Source organism: Echinops telfairi, unplaced genomic scaffold (assembly GCF_000313985.2).
Source record: "Echinops telfairi isolate 266 unplaced genomic scaffold, ASM31398v2 ScPeMD7_15;HRSCAF=58, whole genome shotgun sequence".
NCBI lineage: Eukaryota > Metazoa > Chordata > Mammalia > Afrosoricida > Tenrecidae > Echinops > Echinops telfairi.
Genome location: NW_022103912.1, coordinates 1822418 through 1843161, shown reverse-complemented (window position 1 = coordinate 1843161; position 20744 = coordinate 1822418). Strand labels below are relative to the sequence as shown.

At 43.1% G+C, this 20744-nt stretch overlaps 1 protein-coding gene across 2 annotated transcripts in view; it reads left to right on the top strand.

Annotated features, from left to right (window-relative positions):
• Nucleotides 1-20744, top strand: part of EPB41L5 (erythrocyte membrane protein band 4.1 like 5) — a 145585-nt gene that overhangs the window by 104778 nt on the left and 20063 nt on the right. For both annotated transcript variants that reach the window (XM_030884792.2, XM_004711880.2), the window contains exons 16-18: nt 5271-5437; nt 8570-8667; nt 15518-15646. In XM_030884792.2, the coding sequence (XP_030740652.1) occupies nt 5271-5437; nt 8570-8667; nt 15518-15646 (394 nt within the window). The remainder of the gene's footprint in view (nt 1-5270; nt 5438-8569; nt 8668-15517; nt 15647-20744) is intronic.

Genomic DNA, 20744 nt, shown 5'->3' with positions numbered 1-20744 from the left:
CAAGACTTCATCTTACATACTTTGGACATACTGTCAAGAGGGGTTAGTCTGGAAAAGGCCATCATTGGTAAAGTGGAGGCGCGGAGGCCCTTGGTGAGGTGGATGGACACGCGGAGGCCCTGGATCAGATGGATGGACGCACTGGCTGCATCAGCGGGCTCAGGCTTGGGAACAATTGGGAGGATGGCACAGGACCGTGCAGTTTCCCTCTTGTGCATAGGGTCACTATGGGTTGGAGCTGGCTCAGTGGCACTTAACAACAGGATTTATCTGTAAGTCAGTTATATATGCTGTGACCACGGGTTGTGTTAGATAGTCAGGGACTTGGGAGGAACATGACTGGATAGACAAGGCAGTCTGAGCAAGAGACGTGAGTAAACCTATCGGGAAAAATCATCATCATCATAAAGACATTTGTGTCTCGTGTGAAACAGGCACCTAAGAGGTGGCCTCAGCAGAGAAGGATTTTAACCTTCAGGTTGATCGGAGATTCATGCCGTGGATTCCACGAAGTGCCCTTCTTCAGTCCTCTCTGTCATGAGCAGAGTGGTGACAGGGAAAGATGATGCACGGGCTCAGTAAGATTGACTTCTGGTTACCACAGTCAACATGACTGTCCACCACTAGTCCCAGACATGTCTGAGCCAACTGTCTGGTGACAGCTTGGTTACAGTGGGCTGCTTTCATTAGGAGCGTGCTTTGTTCTGTGTTTAATGTGACGAATACATGGGCACCAGCACATTCTCTAACCCATTTCTCCATTTGCAACGCACTGATCTTGCCTTCATTTTTCATCCGGTGCCCTCCTTATCATTGTCCTTTCCCAAATAGTCCACCTGTGGGAGGTGAAACTCATAACTGCTGGCTTCTATATATTTACTTATTTCATAAGTGAGTGTAATGCTGTGAATTACTTAATATGACCCTTTCCGCTCTCGTTTTTTCTGTAACTCCCACCAAATGCCTTGGTTAAAAGAAAAAAACCCAATCCTACAAGAAAACTCACTGCCACTGAATCAGAGCGACTTAGAGACAGTAGAATCGCCCCGGTGCGTTTCCGAGACTGACTTTACAGGAGTAGAGTCTCTTCTTTGTTCTGTGGAGTGGCTAGTGATTTCAAACTGCTGACCTTGCAGCTAACGGTCCCACACGTAACTATTACGTCTCCAGGGCTCCTTTAATGACTGGTAGGATTAGACATCTGTGAGGTGCTTAGAGTCCACTCCGGGGATTAGGTAGCTTGCTAATTATAATAGGGGCCCTGGCATTCCTGTGTGATGGCTGATCATATGGTAATTCCGTGTTGAGCTTTTTTTGAGAAACTGTCTGATATTGGGTGTGGGACTCTAACAAGGAGATTGGTAAATCTTGCCATTCTGCAAAGCGAAAGAAGAGCCATCACAGAGGCAGAAAATGGGGGGTCTCATAACCAGTAAGAAAGGAGCGAGGGTTCATGGAGTGGTAGGGTTGCGGCTGGGCTCCTGCTAGGTTCCAGGCTCCGGCATGTCAGAACCCCTGAACCAGACCGGCCGTGGGGCAAAGCAGAAGTGAATCAAGAGGCTCCTGGAGGAGGATGACCAGCAGATGGGCAGGGACCGGGCAAACACGTGCCTCCAGTGCTGGCACGTGTTGCACAGAAATCTCATTTACTTGGTTACCACAGCTGAAGCCAGCTCCCCCAGCATAGCAAAGCCAAAGGAATTGCCTTTCGGTTGGCTGCTGGGAGAAGTCACCCAGCACCTGCAAACCGGACGCAGGATCATTACCAACCTAACTGCCTAAAACGTGAATGAACCCCCTGGGGCATTTGTGACAATGTGAAGAAAGCCACTAAGTTCCATGGTCTCCTCAAGAGACATATTTAGCAGCTTCAGACCCTCAGTGTGGACCTGAGGTGGTACAGTGGCTAAGCATTGGACTGACAATGAGAAGATCAGAGCTATAAATAGCTGCTCCGAGGGAGAAAGATGAGGATATTTGTTCCCATGAAGATTACAGCCTTAGAAGTCCTATGAGGCCATTCTAGTCTGCCCTGGAGGGTTGCTATGACTCAGAATCCACTTGATGACAATGGGTCGGTTGTTTGGTGTTGAGCCCGGGCTCCGCTCTCCTGATGTGGGAGTGCCTACCTTCAAGTCTGCTGTTTCAGTGTCAGCCTTTGAAGACTGGACAGCGACTGGCCAGTTAGCAGGGGTGGAGAGACTCCTGACTGAGGCTTCGCCAAATGGACACATAGCTGTGTGTCCCCTTCCGCCAGTTTCGGTTGCAGAAGCACAATGCGAATCACACTTGTGGTGGTATTCGGTTGATGGTGCCCATGTAGTCTACAAGACAAGACAGACTGTGTCTGTAGTGCTCCTCGCTCCTTCTGAGACTGCACCTCAAGGATGCCGGTGACTTCCCGAATTTTCCAAATGATCTTTTTAAGGCAGCCTAGCTAGGCCTCTTAGGAAGCAGATCAAAGTTCCTCCATATTCTACCCATTACCCCAATGCAAGCCCTCTTCCACAGTTGAGGTTCTTGTTAGAGCAGCACGCTCCTCTTCAGTGCCAAATCTGCCATATCAACCCAGGACTGCTGTAAGAGAAGCACCACAAATGAATGGCTTTAACAAACTGATTTTCCTGCAGTTTAGAACAGAACCCAAACCAGACTTACTGCCACTGAGTGACTGCTGACTCAGAGCGGCCCTATGCTATGGGACAGGGCATTGCTGTCCCTCTGAGTTTCTAAGACTGTCACTCTTTCCAGGAGCAGAAAGCCTCATCTTTCGCCTGTCCACTGTGGGGGAAGCCCTGGTCTCTCTCTTTTTTTTTTTAATCAATTTATTGGGGATCATACAATTGCCCTGGTCTCTTTTCATCTTCTCTGTCTGATAGTTGACAGTCATGGGGCAGATTTATTTCCCTCCATTGTGCTGGCCTGCTTCAATCTGCCCTTTTCCATCTCAAAGGAGTGTAACCTAAAGCACACCCCACACCAATACTGTTAGGTTAATGGGATTATAACCGTAGGTAAAGGAGTTAACATTATTTTGGGGGTATACAGTTTAATCCTTAACCAAGTGCCCCACTATCCTGGGTAGGAAGGAGAAAAGTCAAACACAATCAAACTTTTAAAATTCCCCTTTTTTGGTTTTTCTCTTTTCTTGTACAGCCTAGGAACCTTTGTGGTTACCTGTTGGGCTGTGATCCGTATGGTCGGTAGTTCAAAATCACGAGCAGCTCGTTGGGAGAAAGACTGGCTTTCTACTCCCGTGAAGTTATGGTCTCAGAAACCCACAGGGGTCGCGATGAGTCAGAATTGACTGACGGCAGTGAGTTTGGGCTTTTGAGTATAGGCCAGAGGTGTGTTCTTCGCAGGTCAGGAAGGCTGGTTCAGATCGTTAGAACATGTGAATCATGCTCTCACTCTGGGGCTTCAGCACACAAGTCAACCCCCTTTTGCATGTGGAAGAAGCCCTGCTTGCACAGTGGGCTGTGTGATTAGCTAGCTCATAGGTTCCCGAAGTTATTTGGCTTATTGCCCCCCTTTCAGCATATTGCCCCCTTTTCAGAGAAAAAAAGTTACTCAGCATCCACTGGTAACTGTACTCTAGTCCATAACCCAGGGTTACGTGTAGGTATCTGCTTTTGCAGCGCCCCTGGATCCTTCCAGCACCTCCAGGTATAGCACACTTTGGGAAACACTGGGCTAGGCCTTTTGGTCTGTGTACCGGTTGCTTGTTTGTGCCCTCTTTGTGTATGTGAACTGAAATGGCCTGTGGTCTCTGAGACACTGTAATGTAACTGTTGGAGGTGGGAAGGTAGCGGAGTCATTTGGGGATGGTTGATTCTATCATGTGGTATGAGAAAGGGATAATAAAAATAAAAGCAAACAATACAGTAAATAACCAACTTTAAAAATAAATAAGCTTGCAAACAGCCTCAGGAATGGGTACATGCCCCCCCCCCCACACACACACACACATTCAAGACAGGAAAGCCAGAACCGGCCGCTGTCTCTTCTCCGTCATCAATGTGTGCTTCTCAAGGTCCAGCCCAGGGTTCGGCCATTTGGAGCGTAGTGGCAGGTGCATGAGGGTGGGGACATTTCTGCTTGACAGGGAATGGGGATGATTCTCTTCCCCTTGTATCAATGTCTCTCCCTGGGTGCTTTCTCAGAGCCACAGAGGGGGAGAAGCAACGCAGCATTTGTTTAAAAGAGAAAAGGTCTCAAAACCAGAGCTGGCCGCATCTGTCCTCCAGTCCCCAGACCTGTGTCTGTCTCTGTTGTCATCAGCGGGTGGGGTATTAGTTTCGGTTGCCCCCGCTGCTGCACCTACTCGTTTATGAATACAAAAGATGCAAGAAGGGATGGACCGTTTTTAATCCTAGGGCAGTTCAGGACATTGGAGCCTTGTGCTGGCATCAAGTGGATGGTCCAGCCTCTGGCAATCTGAGTGCAGGAATGCTTGGGCATCAGAGAACCGTGGAGAGCCCAAGAAGGTGCCCTGTCACTAGTCTCCTGTGCCTCCCAAGGTGTGTGGTGCGCCTGCTTGGCCGTGCATTTTTCAGGCTGGACACCTAGCCCCCATTAGCCCAGGGAGGGGCACAGCCAGTTGCTAGGTTGGCTCCGTGACTGCTGCTTTTGCATGGGAGCCAGGGGTGCACACCTCTGGCCAGCTCTGCGCCCTGAGAGCGTCGTTGTGCGCATTGGTGGCCTGCCGATACTTGGCTCGGCTCCTCCTTGTCCGTGCCAGAGATTCCCCTGCACAACCCGCCGACATTTGGCAGAGAATCCGCTTGTCTGCTTGGTGCCCACGTGTGGGTTCTGTCCCTTCTCTTCCCGGTGGTGAGTTCTGTTCCCTCAGGCAGAGGTCCAGTGCTCCAAGTTTGTCCTCCACATGCACTCTCCGAGTCTTGTTGAGGGTACCACGATAGTGAGTCCACATTGCCATCCATAACTGTCTTTCTGTGGAAACGAACTGGTCTTGGCCCACTGTGAGTACTGCCAGCTCCTCCTCCTCCGTTTGTGAGACTCTTTCCCCACCCCAAACGTCTCCTTATCAATATGCACCGATCGATACTCTGCCGAGTACTGATGGAGACCTGCTGCAGCCCTGCTGGCTCTCCCTTTGGATTCGTCCCAGAGGTTTCTGATGTATGAAAATGACAGTTAGGGTACAAACTCTTCCGTGAAAACTTTTTCCGACCAGGTGTTTGCTAATATTTTACGTTCTTTTTTTGATAAAATTCCTAGTCAAAGTAAGTTTTCTTTTATCATTACAGTTTGCCTCTGAATGTTGATTTACTAGCTAGCCCAGACCTACTGGAAACTACTATTGATCACTTAATTGGGCCCCCTGCCACGGCTGTGAAAATATCTCAGGCACCAGCCGAAATGAAAGTTGCCGCCGTACAGACTGGATTAGAGGAACTTGAAGCTGAACATGGGAGTAAGTATATGTTCTGTATCAGATCAATGGTATCTTCTTGTTAGTTTATCTTCCTTTGAAGTGAAATACTTAAAACAGTTCCCTCAAGAATTTTTTATGCAAAAAAAAAGAATTTTTTATGCACTAGGTAAATTTTCAAATTTAATTTGGAATAGTTATACCTTCTGCTTCTTCTTGACTGAAATATTTAGGATACTATAATTGAGATTATTAAATATTTTAACTTCTTTAAGTTATTAAATGTTTTGAGTTTTCAACTTGATTTTTAATTTTTTCTTGAGTGAAAATTAAAGCGAAACGTTTCTTTGAAGATTTTCCAAGACACAGGATGACTGGACTTTCTATTAGCTTCTAGAAAATATTTTGTTGTTAATGGGAATACTTTTTGCCCAGAACCACAAAAACAAGTAACTGCAGGCATGCCCCTCAACCTCCTCCGTGACCATGACTAGCAGAGAGCGCTGCCGCCCATACAGACACTCCGCTTCCGCTGCTGTCACCCGTGGGCCCCGCACATGTGCGCGCTCGCTCATGCTCCCCCCCCCCCCCTTTCGGAGTTGGAACACAGAGCCAGATTGCTCCTTTCTTTGTTTTTTTGTCCCTTGTTTCCCTTCCTTGTTTTGTTTTTTTCTCTCTGTTTTCCTTTTTGCTTATCTTCTATGTCCTTTCTTTTTTTCTCTTTCCCTCTTTTTATTTCCTTGTGCTTGATTAGCTTTTTCTTTTTCTCTTTTTCTAAGTACCCACCCTAGCTTTGTTATTGTCTTTGTTTTTTTGCTTTCTTTGTTGTTTTCATAACATTCTTCTTTTTACTTATTAAGCTACTGTTTTTTCTTTATTAATTTATGTATCTGCTGCTGTTGCTTTTTTTCACTTGTTTTCTGTTGTTCCACATGGCAGGAAATAGCTGCTATTCCCACACAGCCCAGCCACACCCATAGCTTCTGTAGCCTCACCCACTGCACAAAGATCATTATTCACATTTGTACCACCTGATTAACCACAGATAGTGCCAACACCAGCCACACCAACCTCAACTGCACTACACACTCGCACTCTCTAATATTCCAACCAGGAGAGAGATGTGACATGCAGCAATACACATCAAGTCAATACAAAAACAACAACAACACACTGTCTTAGAGACAACACATAATGTCAGTTGATCTGACAACAGAGCAGCTCAAACAAGACCAAAATACAGAGCCAGAATAGCTTTCTGAATAAAAAATGGAATTGGAACTGCCTGATAAGGAATTTAAAAGAGTGATATTTAGGTATTTCAGTAGCTTGAGAGAAAGATTGAAAAGGCTTTAGATGAAACCAGAGAAAACACAAGTAAATCTTTAGAAGAATTCAGGAAAACACTACAAAAAACAAAAACAAAAAAATAAAGTTCTGATTTCTGAACAGAAACCGTGCAGGATAAAAGGCGATGGGATGACATAAAATCTGAAACAACAAAAAGTTTTCAACCAGGAATTACATACCCAGAAGAAATTGTCCCTCAAATTCAACAGTGAAATTTGAACATTTCCAGATAAACAGAAATTAAAATAATATGTAAAAATCAGTCCAGCTTTACAAGAAATATTAAAGGGAGGTCTTTGGACAGAGAACCAACAGAGGCAGACAACAACCTGAGATTAATACACTACACAACACCACGTAGAAGTCAAACCAAGTCAAGACGCGTCCAAAGTAGTAAAACACACTGCAAATAGGAAATCCAAGATAGCAATTTGTAAACAAAGAAAATTACAAAGCACAAAGAAGTATTATGTAGTGTAAAGCACTTCTAATGGAGAGGAATTCAAATCCATTTCAGTATAGAACAGACTTAAATTTGGGAACAAATGAATAAGTTAAGGTGACCAGACGTCCCGCTTTTGGCAGGACAGTCCCCATTTTTAATAATTTTTCCCGCATCCCGCGGTGTTTTTAAAAAGTCCCGATTTTTGGAAAGAATGCACGACAAGCTAGGGTATATGGTTTTCGGCTGCCATGTGGCTATTTCTCCAGGATATGAGTTTTATCAATGGTGTCCCACTTTTGTCCCGCTTTACCAATGTTAAAACCTGGTCACCTTACAATAAGTTACAATAACAACAAAAAAGGTCACTGTCAATTCTAACTCATAGTGACCCTATAGAACAGACTAGAACTGTCCCTCTGCGTTTCCAAGACAGCCTTCATCTTTCTCCAAAAGAGCTTGTGGTTTTGAACTGCTCACCTTGCAGTTAACAGCCACCAGGACTCTTCAAGAAATCATAAGGTAACCTCAAAATTAATTCATAAACTTTCTTATCAAAAGAAAGTTATGAAGATTTTATAAACCCTTAAAAACCCCAGCAATGAACAAAATAACAAACAAACAAAAAAACCTCACAAACAAATAAACTCAGCACAGAATACTATGTGGAACACAGAAACCAACAGCATCCTCCCGCCCCCGCCCCCCCAACACACACACACAGACCAGGCCACAGTGACAGCACACAAAACACCGTCCTCACCAGTCATGACCGTGGACATTCCATGGCCCGTGGCCTCGTAGGCGTGCTACAGTTGTAGCGCCCTGGTGGCACAGCAACTGAGCTGTTAGATGCCAACTGAAAGGCAAGTTGGACCTGCCCAGTAGTTGGGCAGCCAGAAGCCTGGACAATCTGCTCTTGTCAAGATTCCAGGAACTCCAAGCTCACCGCCATCGCGTCAGTGCTGACTCCGAGCAGCCCCTGTGACTTTCCGAGACTGGCGGTTTGCAGGAGTAGAAAGCCGTCTTCCTCCCTCAGAGCTGCTGGTGGGTTTTGCACTGCTAACCCTTTGGTTGGCAGCCCCAGGTGTAACCGGTGTGCCACCAGGAAAGAAAACCCTACGGGAGCTCCACTCTGTCGTTTTGGCGCTGTGAGTCAGAAATCAAATGGATAACCCTACAGCAACATCAGCAATAACAGATACAGAGCAGTGTTTATACTTCCATCGTACGTGGTTAACATGACTGACAAGGTTATGGAGAGAAAATAGATCTATCTAGGCGGTCTGAATTTCTGCTGTCAATTTATGATAATTGGGGTTGGAAAAAAGCAATTGAAGTCTGCACCTTCACCACCTGCTGTTGTTTTCGTTTTCTTCCAGCTCTGAAAGACGTCTCGGAGAAGCTCACGCAGCTTGAGACGGAGACCAGTCTTTTGCTCCCGTCTCATCCCAACACCGATGTTAACATAAACCACCAGGTAGTCATGTGCCTTCCTCTGAACATCTCAGGGCCCTTAAAACTTTCTTCCTGCATTTCATACTCTACCTTCTTATGCTGGGAAATCTTTTTGGACTGAGCTCTTATAAACCTGTTCTTTTTTCATTTTATTAAAAAACAAGACACTTGTGGATGTTTAGGGAAAAAGAGAAATCTTCAGTAATAAAAGTAAAGTCATCTAATTTTTTTAAACACACAATAAAAGTGAAAAGCTTGTTAAATCTTTAATATGATCCATCTTTAATCTGTTCAACAAGTCTGAATTTAGTTGAAAGACTTGCTGATATTTTTAAATGGTTTTTTACAACTTTTTTTGTTGTTGAAAATATAGACAGCGACGCCTAACTGATTCATATTTTATATGTACATTTCGGTGAAACTGATTAGGCTGCTTGAATTATAAACCGTCCCCCCAGATTTTCTGAGATGCTCCTTGCTGTGCCGCTTTGACCCCTCACAGGCAGACCTTAAAAAGAGCTGAATGCTCAAGCGATTGTTTGCTTTAGCATGGCACTCTTGTGTGTACTGAAGGACAAGTACTTTATACCTATCTAGCAGCAAAAACCGCCTGTTTATCCTCCTCTGGTGGCTTGCATGTTGCTGGGACGTATAAGCTAGGCCACCAGTGTTTTGAATACCAGCAGGGTCACCCAAGGTGAGCATTATGAAGACTGGGAATTCCAGAACACTTCATTGTGATCATGTGGACAAACAGGCTACCTCACAGCAACATGTTGCAACACACACTGCCCATACAGTTCTCTAAGCCATAGGTTCCCAAATGTACTTAGCTACTGCTAAATAGGAAAAAAAAATTGCCCCCCCCCAATGAAAAACTTTCATACTGTAACCCAAAATCCAGGATAAAGTGTAGGTCTCTATTTTTGCAACACCCCCACCCCCACAACATTGTAGCACGCCCACCAGGGAGGCAGTATCTCCCAATTTGGGAAACATTGCTCTAGGCATTTATTTAGTTAATAGTTAGCTTAGCTATTATTTAGTTTGAAGAAAAAAAGCAGGGAATATTTTTGGCTTAAGTTTTCAATATTACAGTCATTTTCAGGGTTCATCTAGCCTCGTTGGCTCCTGAAAATCTGGAGTTCCTAAGAATTTGAAATTTGGGGGGTGGGGGAAAAGGAATTTGAAATTCTGTTTTGCATATTACCCCTTCTGATCCAGATTTTCCTGAAGAATCTTTGATGAAGCCTGTAGTCATGGTAGCTGGGACCATGCAGTTTCCTGGCCCCATGTCAAAGGAGGTGGTTGTGCATGGAGCCACGGGCCACCCTCTCCAGATCTCCCTCCTTTTCCCGATGGCAAAGAGGGTCAGTGGTGTCTTAGGTAGATTTACAACAGTGACTAAGAGAGACAGAGAGAAGTGACTCTCTTTTTGGTAATACTTTTGCTACTTCTGTAATTCAAAAGGCTTTCAATCAGTAGAGGAATCACTTTGCTAATTCACACAATTTACTGATGGTGCTTAGAATAATCTGCTGTGTAACCGTTCCCGTCATTCGTCTGCTTTGTCCATCTTCATAAACTAAAACTCAATGCTCTGTAGACAGCAGCCCCCCTCCCTTCCTCCGTGGGTCGGGGCTGATTCCATGGCACCTAAGAGCCCCTCCTCCAGCCCCTGGCACTGCCCTCCAGTCAGTGCTGACTCAGAGCAACCCCTGATGGTTTCTGAGAATGTAACTGTTTCCGGGAGTAGAAAGCCCAGTCTTTCTTTTCTGGAGCTGCTGGTGGTTTTGAACTGCCGACCATTCGATTGCAGCACAATGTGTAACCACTACACCACGAGGGATCCTTGGTAACCACTAATTAACATTTGCCTTTATACATTTACTTAGTCAGGTCTTTTTTTTAATCTACGTGAAGTTACATACTAGCTGTCCTTCTGTCATTGACCTAAATCTTTAAGATCCGTCCACGTATTAGACTTCATCTCTCCTGCAGGCTGCATAGGTTCCAGTGAATGGACCACGTCTTGTTTATCCATTCAGCTGTTGACTTTTTATGGGGGGGCGGGGAAGCAAAACCCAAACTCGCTGCCATTGAGTTGGTTCTGACAGAGGGACCCTGTAAGGACAGTGTAGAATTGCCCTTGTGGGTTTCCAAGGCTGCAACTCTTTACGGGAGTAGAAAGTCTCATCTTTCTCCTGTGGAGAAGCTGGTGGTTTTGAACTGCTGACTTTGTTGTTAGCAGTCCAGTGCATAACCCACCATGCCAACAGGGCTCCTCTGTTGGTAGAAAGCCTTTCGAAATTTTAGAAGGGGTTTCTAGAAAGAGCACCGCTCTGTAATGTTAACAAGGACAAGAACATTAGATGCTTCTCCTTCATCTTTCATACCTTTGTTGTTGCTGTTCTTTGATGATCATCGATTTAATAAAAAGTGCTTAAGGAAACAAAATCTTTATTAGATCCTTTAGCAAGGATAGCGGGTGCCATTTAGGTATGTGTGGGCTCTCATAATTAACCTTTTTAGTTTAAAGTTAAAAGGTAGGACAAATTTTTTTCAGCAAAGGGCCAGGGAGTAATTATTTTTTGTCTTAACTTACCTCTGTCACAACTACTCAAATCTGCACAGGAGTTCAACAACACCCATAAATGAGTGCGCCAGGCTGTGTTCCAACAGAAATTGTTCACAAAAAGTCAGGGAACTGGCTTTGGCCTAAGGACCATCATTTATTGACTCAATGCCTTAGTGACTAAGAATTTAATCCAGCAGCAAATTATCATCAAAGAAGATTTTTAATCTTCTTTATCATTTTTGCATTTTAAAAACTTACTTTTTACCCAGATCTTAAGAGAATATCACCCCAAAAATGGTTTCTTTCTTTACCACAACTCCAAGTTTTATTCAGATTTGATGATGGGCATGCCTTCCCTTTGGGGAGGGACACAGTCTTCAGAAATGTGTTGTGCAAATTTATCTTGAGATAAGCTGAGCTGTTGCATATCAGTCTTTTTAAAAGACTGCAATGGTGAATTTTTCCATTTGGCAATAACTGCTTTATTATACTAATGTAGTTAGCGTGTTTTTAAAATAATGTTTTTCTAAGTCATTCTTTGTTTAGAAATAGAACGTTAAGCCAGTAGTGGTATACCATTCTTTAGCCACATAGTGGACTAGCTATGAAGTTCACATCCCGTGTGTACGTATCTCAAGGACTTCTGACCTCCAGGTATCAATTAGGTACATGAAGAAGTTTAAAGGGAGGAAACAGTTTATGCACTGTGGTTAAAACGTTTGTTAATATTTAGTAAAAATAATGAGATAAATTATAATCTTTTAAAACAGGATTCTAATCTGCAAATAGTCAATCTACTTATGAATTAAGGCCCATGGAATTGAATGTAGATTCTTGACTTTGTGTTCATTTATGTGAGGGGGTACTCCAAAAAACCTGGAATTTTTTTTCCCAAAGCTATGTATTTAAATTTTTTCCAAAACAACTTTATCACCTTCAAAGGACTCTCTGTTACATTTAATGTATTTGTCAAATCTGCGTTTCCATTTTTGGAAACGTTTTTTCAAACTTACCTGTTTGGATGGCTGACAGCACCTCCCTCTTCTTTTACGTCATCAAATCGCTGTCCTGTCATGTCCCTCTTCATTCTTGGGGAAAAACAGAAGTTGAATGGAGCAAGGTCAGGTGAGTCAGGTGCATGGGGCAAGAGGGGCATGCTGTTTTTTGCCAAAAACTGGCACACTGAGATGGCTGTGTGAGCAGGTGCAATGTTATGGTGGCAAAACAATTCTCCTGTCTACCACAAGTCAGGCCTTTTTTTGTCACACACTTCTGTGCAGTCTTTACAGAACCTCTAAATAGAAAGCTTGATTGACAGTCTGACCAGGTAGAATGAACTCCAAAAGTACTATGAGTTGACATTTTTGTCTATTCGGAAAGTTGACAGACATCCAGAATGAAGTTCATCATCTATTGACATTTCACCTTTCTTGAAAGGAGAAAACCACTTGTACACTCGAGTTTTTCCCATAGTGCTGTCCTTGTAAGCTGTGTTCAACGTCATAACAGTGTCTGCTGCACTTTTCCGGAGCAGGAAACACAATTTCACAGCTGCATGCTATTCTCTTAAATCGGCTATCACAAAAAACGAGGTTTGAGCAAAACCACTTTCAAGAAAAAATTAACTGTGACCAGAGAGAACCTTCCCAGGCGATGTCACTGGGTGCACTAACTCAGAGCGAGTTGCTTGATGCTCGCCTAGCAGGAAAAGTGCATGAGGTGGAGACAGACAGGATACCCGCATCACCCCCAAAAATGATTGAATTGGCCTTTGGGTTCTAGCCTGGCGACAAGGTCACAGCATGCGCTTGGAGTCCATGTGCAACATTTGTAAAGGGGAAATGTGCTACAAAAAGCTAGTCAGTAACAGAAGGTCTGCTGTCAGCAATATGAAAATGTAGTTTCCCAGAGTGCTCAGACTAGCTGAGGTGTGCATTTGAATAATTGTATGAGACGTCATCCTTTAATAAACTCCCTCCTTCCCTGAGAACCATTTTCCTATCTCTCCCCTGAAATCTGTTTTACCAGTATGATGAGTACTGAGAGAGGAGGGGCCTGAAGCCTTTAGCTCCCTCTGGTAACAGCATTTTTCGGATAAACTGGATTCATAGCTTTTGTCTAGCTATAAAAGCTTATGAAAAAAGTCCATTTTTCAACTTCGTCTTTCCATGAACTTTTTGAGGCACCCTTTTAAAAAAACTTATACTCAGCTACTTTTTTAGTAATCCCCCCCCCACATTTTATAGTGGTACTATGAGTCAGAATCAACTCAAGGCAATAGTAACAACAGTGCATATACATCATTTCAGAAAATACAGATTTTTAGGGAAAAACAAATATGTGTTTAAAGGAAAGTTGGCAAGACCTTAAAGCTGAGCCAGGAGAAGGGAGTCGATGAGCCTTGATGAAGGAAGAAACTGTAACCAAGGTCTAGGAACTGCCCAAGACTAGGACAAGTGTATTGCTGAGAGAACGTGTCTGCTGTCATCCATGGACTACAGAGACGTATTTAAACACATTTTGTTTACAATAATTCCTAGTAGCAATGCTTCTGGGCTTAACCCTTGTTTTGTTTTTACTATAAGCAGGCAGGTTTCTCTGAAAAGCCTTTAATCTGCAATTAAAAAATTTCAACTCCAGAACATAATTGTCTCTGAAAAACCATGTCAACTAGCCTTGATTGAAACAGAATGAAGGGTCCAGACTGCCAGGAGCTGCCGCAGCCAACCACAGAGGCCTGCGAATCGGGCTGTGTTTTACTAACAGATCTGGAAGGACAGGAGATGAATAATCCTCTAAGACTGCCGTCCCCTCTCTCTTATGGTCAAGGTTTTCATACTTTGCTGGGGGTCAGAACATTTCTTTGTTGCATTTTACCTTAAGTTATAGCCTTCCCCTCCAGGAGTACATCTGCCTGGTTTCCTTTCACTTGATTCTTTATGTTGGGCTTGGTTTGACGCTGCAGCAGGGCATCATCCACAGCACCAAGTCATTAAGCCCAGACACCCAGGGCGCTTAACCGAGGAGGACGAGAGACAGAAGAAGAAAGACAGGAGGATTTAGTTTAAAGCTGCAGCCGCAAGGAACAATCATTAACATGTAAGTTGTGATGAGATATTCATGAGAGAGTCCCTCTCACGGTTATAATAGGACATAGAGACCTCCACAGGAGCCATCCTGAAGACCAGAGGCTACTGAGCTGACATGCATAGTCTGATGTGATCTCAGACTTTTATGTGTAGGACAGTCCCATGGGGAATCTTAATAAGAATTCAAACGGTTAGGGGCCCACCCACCGTATACATATCTAGCAATCATGGTAAGAACAACAAATTAGATTAATTTCACGTACTGCCATCAATTTGATTTTGACTCATAGTGACCCTAGAGGGCAGGGTAGAACTGCCCCCATGAGTTTCCAAGACTTTAACTCTTTATAGGAGTAGAAAGCCCTGTCTTTTTCCCATAGAGTGACTGGTGGTTTTGAACTGGTGACCTTGTGGATCACAGCCCAACTCATAAGCACTACAGCATTGGGGCTCCTATAAATTAGATTCAGCACATCAATTAAATCTTTTCAAATCTGAAAGGGCAGTATTATTATGTAATGCCACACCTAGCAGCTGTTTATAAATCAAAATCCTAGAGTGTCTTACACTAAGAAAACATTTAGAGTGAGTTTGTTATCGTTGTTAAAACAACAATAAGATAATAATTGTTCTATGCCATTGAGTAGCTTTTCAACACGTTCTTTTTAGCAATCATTATTCACATCAGGTTAACGAAAATCAGTTATAATACAGATGGGTGCACTTCGTTTGAATTTGGTTTCCTCCTATTTTCATATTACTTATACTACTGCTTTAATTATGATCTTTGTTGATTGAATTTGTGCTTTATTCTATCTTGTTGATTTATCTATGCAGAGGACAACCTCTTTGTTACCATATAGCATAACCCCAGTCCAGAATTACAGGAATTAGCTTCAGCAGTGCCTAATTTAAAACTTACTCCAATGTGTGTTGTTTCATTAAAGCTTTCATTCCAACATTTTTCAGATGCTTAATGATGGGAAATCAGAATGAATGGTTTTTAGAGTTCCCTTGTACTTGACATTTTATGTTTGTGGTTAATGGATCTTAGTTTGAAACGTGTATATGTTGCCAATACCTGGAATAGCATATGGCTGCTTATGATTTCTTGGTTTTCTGAATAAGAAGTTTTCATTAACTTCCTTATCTCTATGCAGTTACGGCCTATCAGAGTTGGTAAGTGTACATGTTTTAATGTCTAGGAGGAAGTAGTGAAGCTGACCGAGAAGTGCCTTAATAATGCCATCGAGAGTCCAGGGTTGAATTCCACAAGGGCTCCTCCTGATTTCAAGAGTAACATTTTGAAGGCTCACGTAGAAGCAGTACATAAGGTAAGTTACCTTTAGAACAAAATCATATAAATGAGTAAATTAGATGATGCTTAAAAAAGAGCCGACCAAGTGATTAGAGATCTTGAGTAATATCAAGAAGCATGAGCAAAGATTTGTTTTTCTCAACTCTGTACTCAGATTAACCTAAATTAAGGGGGAGCAGTCATGGGTTTGAAATGTAAGAGTAAAGAGGCTCTGGGATATATAAAGTTTTTAAAAAATTCAAATTTCAATCAAATAAAATTCAAGCTTGTAGTTATAATATTGATGGATTCTATGGGAAAACACTGGAGGATGCAGGAAACAGCAAAGACTGAATGGAGAACTACAGAGTCACTGTACCGAGTCACTGTACCACTGAACTACAGAGTCACTGTGATCAGCATTTGACCCTTGCAGGAGGTAGCATGTGATCAAGAACCAATGGTATTGAAGGCACTGGCACACAGCAAAGCACCAGGAAATGATGAACACCACGTGAGTTATTTCAGCACACGGATTTTGGAAGTGGTGCTTGCTTGCCAAGACGCTTGAAACTGGCCGACCATATAGAAAACATTCATATTCATGCCCATTCTAAAGAGAAGGGATCTGATGAAAGGTGGAGGTTATGGAATGAGCACTAACATCACAAGGAAGTAAAGTTTTCCTGAAGAAAACGTGGTTGCTGTAAGACATCGAGAGGAATCTACCAGAAAACCCAGTTGTATTCAGAAGAGGCCATAGAGCCAGGGATATCATTGCTGATGGATCTTGGTTGAAAGCAGAGCATATCAGAACTATATTTACTTGTTTTATTAACTATGCATAGATATTTCACTGTGTGAATAATAGCAAATTGTGGATAACATTTCAAAGGAGAACTCCAGAACACTTCATTGTGCTCATGTGCTTGTGGGATATAAAACGACTTTTACCCAGCTTTGTCTCCCCCAAAGATATGCCACACCTAAGAGGCTGCTTGCCAGCACATGGTGGGAGGTCAGATGCTTAGCGATACTCTCCCTGAAGGCATTCAGTCATCCAGAGCAATCAGACTACTGTCTGGTCCTCTGTAGGTGGGGCTCACACCCTATTGATAGGATAGTGATTGTTTCCCTGGAGAGCTTAGAAAGGTCAAACCTGCTCAGTGACATCCAAAGTTAGGCTGCCATCCTGAATCTAGGATCCGCCCATCTTGTCACATGTGTACCCCAGCCCCTCCCTTTTCTACTGCACGTATACCCCTAGATCACCCCCCTCATTACTGTATTACCTATAGTACAACCCCTTCCTGTGACATATGTCTTTACCTGTAATCAGGGGGCTTGCACGCCCTCAAAAGATAAATAAGCCTTGGTTAGGAATAAGTCTCTCTCTCTCCTGCCATTGCCACCTTCCACATCCCCACGTGGATCAACAAGCGGGGCTGAGGTGAGCATGGTACCGTGAAATGTGTCTGATTCCTTCATTTTATTCTCTCTTCTCTCTCCTGTACTTCTCTTTGACTTCAGTGTAATTTTTACATGTTATTGCTGTACAATTGCGCCGGCCGGGCCTGTGATTATTTGTTAGGGGTCGTTTACCCTGACATATGGTAGAATTGTCCATAGATGGTTAGTTATCTATGACACTGAGAAATATTTAGGGGCTAGGAACTAGTCCTCGTGAAGTTTATAGCATAATATTTTCCTAGGTTATCCTTAATTTTCAAACTTATCTTCCATACCAAAACTAGAACAAAGGCAGCATGTGACCCCAAAAACTCGCTGACATCAAGTTAATTCTGAGTCATACAGTCACCCACTAGCACAGATTAGAACCGTCACTGTAGGGTTCAGAGACTGTAATAGGAGTCTGTAATTTTGACTCTATAGGAGCCAAAAGCCTTACCTTTCTCCCAAGGAATGGTTGGTAGTTTTGAACTGCTGACCTTGCAGTTAGCAGCCCAACATGTAACCCACTACACTGCCAGGGCTAGCACTCCAGAATATCCTGTCAAATGGAAAATGTTCTTTCCTAATGACACAAACCCTGAATAGACTTGAGAGGATGTTCAGAATGTTCATGCTTTCTTTCAACCCCTCCACCCAATATAAACATGGGGTTCCCAGACAAAGCATTAAAGAGATCCGAAGACTTTGGAAATAATTAGTTGTGCTTTCTTACCTTACCCCACTATAAGCATAAATTATAGAGTATGTTTAAAAAGTAAAATAAAATATGACAAATTGTGTGAACCAAAAGATTTAGGATCTCATTTCTACTAGTACTGTGGCTCTGGACAAGCTAATTAATTTCTCCGAGCCTCAGTTTAGATGTGTTTGAAATAAGGATAGTGGTAATATCTACCTTAGAAGGAGACTATAAGGATGGAATGACATAGTGAAAAGAACATGGAATAGTGATTGGCACATTATGAGCACTTAAAAAGTATTGACCCCCTAGCATTAATAGCTAATATTGAAAAGAAAATTTTTTTTAAACTGAGGACAGTAAATGCTGAGAACCATGTGGAGAAACCAGAACTCTTATACCATGGTGGTGGGATTGTAAAGTGGTGCAACCAAGTGGAAATACTGTCTGACCCAGGTTCTCGCTATTTGGTATATATCCTAAAGCTATAACATGACAAGATAGATACACCTATATTCGTTGTAGCACTATTCACAACAGCAAAATGATGGCGAGCTAAATGCACATGAATGGATGAATGGATAAACAAACTATGACACATACATAGAATGGACTACTACTCAATGTTAAAGAGCAACTGAAGCTGTGAAACCCCTCCTAACATGAGTGAACCTGATGGACATGATCATGAAATTAGTCACAAAAGAACAAATGTCATGTGAGACCATTATTATAAAGAGTCAAGAAAAGGTTTTCCCATTAAAAAGAAACACCCTTTGATAGTTACTAGGGGTGAAAGGAGGAGAGTAAATTACTGTCTAGTGGGTAGATGTGTGTTGGATGAACGGGAAAGCAATGTACAATAAGAAGGCAGTCAGCCAAAAATAATGGAGGCAGGGCAAGACGTGTGCAAACATTAAAGGAAACAGAACTAAGTACTGTTACACGGACCATCCTGCTCTGGTGGTGATCTACACGTAGAAGTGTGGATAGATATACAGGCTGATAAGTACAGGAAGAAGAGTAGAGTATATCCATGAATGTGTACAGATTTGACATAGGCTATTAATATACGTGTGTTCACCTTTTCAAGGAGCCCCGGTGGCATAGTGCTTATGTATTGAATTGCTAATCACAAGGTCAGCAGTTCAAAATCACCAGCCAGCTCCGAGGGAAGAAAATGGGCCTCTACCCCCTCACAGTCTCAGAAGCTTACAGGGCAAGTTCTCTCCTGTCCTATCGGGTCGCCATGAGTCAGAATTGACTCGATAGCAGTGGATTACTTACAGCCTCTGCTGCAGATAAATCCATGAATGTGCTGGAGCTTAGAGGGGCAGAGTTTGAGATGTTAACCATACCCCTTAAAGGAGTATGTTAGACAAGGTACTCTAGAGAAACAAAACCAGGACACTTATGATTTTATGTATATTTATATACACAGATATATATACAACATAAGAAATAAACACCTAATTATTGAGCAGTACAAACGGCTCAGTGCAACTCACTTCCATGCGACAGCTAATACACTGGCAGTCCTTCAAGTCTTGAGGGCTGCCAGGTGCGAGTCAAGGAAGCAGACAGCTGAGTCCTCTGTAGAGCAATTCAGGCAATCCGGCCACAGACAGCAAAGCAGGGTCACCAACAGGCAGCCAGATGACAGGGTCCGATAGTCCCCAGCTAAAGTGATGTATACTCCATTAGCATGGGAAGCAGGTCTTGAAGGAACCTCAAACTACATTGACGCGGTCCATGGGTTGGGTTTCCCACAGGTAGTGTAGCTCGAAAGTTGAGGCAGAGAACCACCTAACTGATCCAATGATCAAAGAGCAAGAGACAAGAAAGGCGAGGCTTGCCGAGCCATTTATGTCTCTGCCCGTCAATTAATCCCACATGTGTTCATTGACCAGGTTGGCACAATAAACCTACCTATCACAAAGGAGTGAATCACCAGAGCACCTGTTGATCCTTCCAAGAGAAGCTAAAAGCTACTGTCTCTCCCTGAACCTGGGGGTAGGGGGTTCGGAGACTCTGACTGTCATGGTGAGGCTACTGCCTCTGCTAATTGAGAAAGTGTTATTTATTTGAGGTTTGTTGTAGAGCAAGTTCTTTTTCCTAGCTAATGGCTGTTAAAAGGTAATAAAACTCTTCTGACCTAAACAAAATAAAACAAAATGATTTCTGGTCTCCGGAACCCATAGAGGCCATTCTACCCTGCCCTGTAAGGGTCACTGTGGGTCAGAAACAACTCCATGTCAGTGAGTAGAGTTTGAAAAAGACCTTTTGCTTTCTTCATGGATGCTGTCTTGGGGAATTTTGCCTGCTCTTAGTCATTAGGGTTCAATGCAACTTTATTGCCCAACAAATAAAAAGAAATTAATTGAATTGGCAATGTCTGTAACATTATGGGTAAATCCCTAAAACATCATTCATGCTGTTCTTTTTTTCCTCATTAAACTTTAAATGGTCTCAAAAAACTATGACAATTTTTATTTAAATTGTCTTCCATTTTAAAAGTACTGCTTTATAAAACTACTTAACACTGCCACAAAGAAAAACAGAAGGTTCACAAAATATTCCTTTCGTTCTCAAAGTTTTATGATGCATTGTTATCATTAGCTACTCTATCACTATTAAATTTAAGTGGCCCATTGAGAAAAACGGCTCTGAGACCCTTCTTCCACTGCTGGTTCAGACTGGGGTGGCAGGTGTCATGAGTAGCATGAGTTTGCCTGCTGGGCAGACTGGGTGATCTTGCCAGCTCTAGCAGCCTTTTTGTCTAGTGCCTTGATCCACCCACAGCAACGGCCCGCCTCATGTAACGGACAGCAGAACAACCCCAAAGCAGGGCAGCTCTCCACACATGCGCCTACCAAGAAGTTGCAGACATTCAAGTTGCTTTGGAGGCCTTGGCGAAAATCAGGCCCCAGAGGAGATGACACAGCAAACTTGTAAGCAATGTGGGCAGGGTGACAATCCAGCA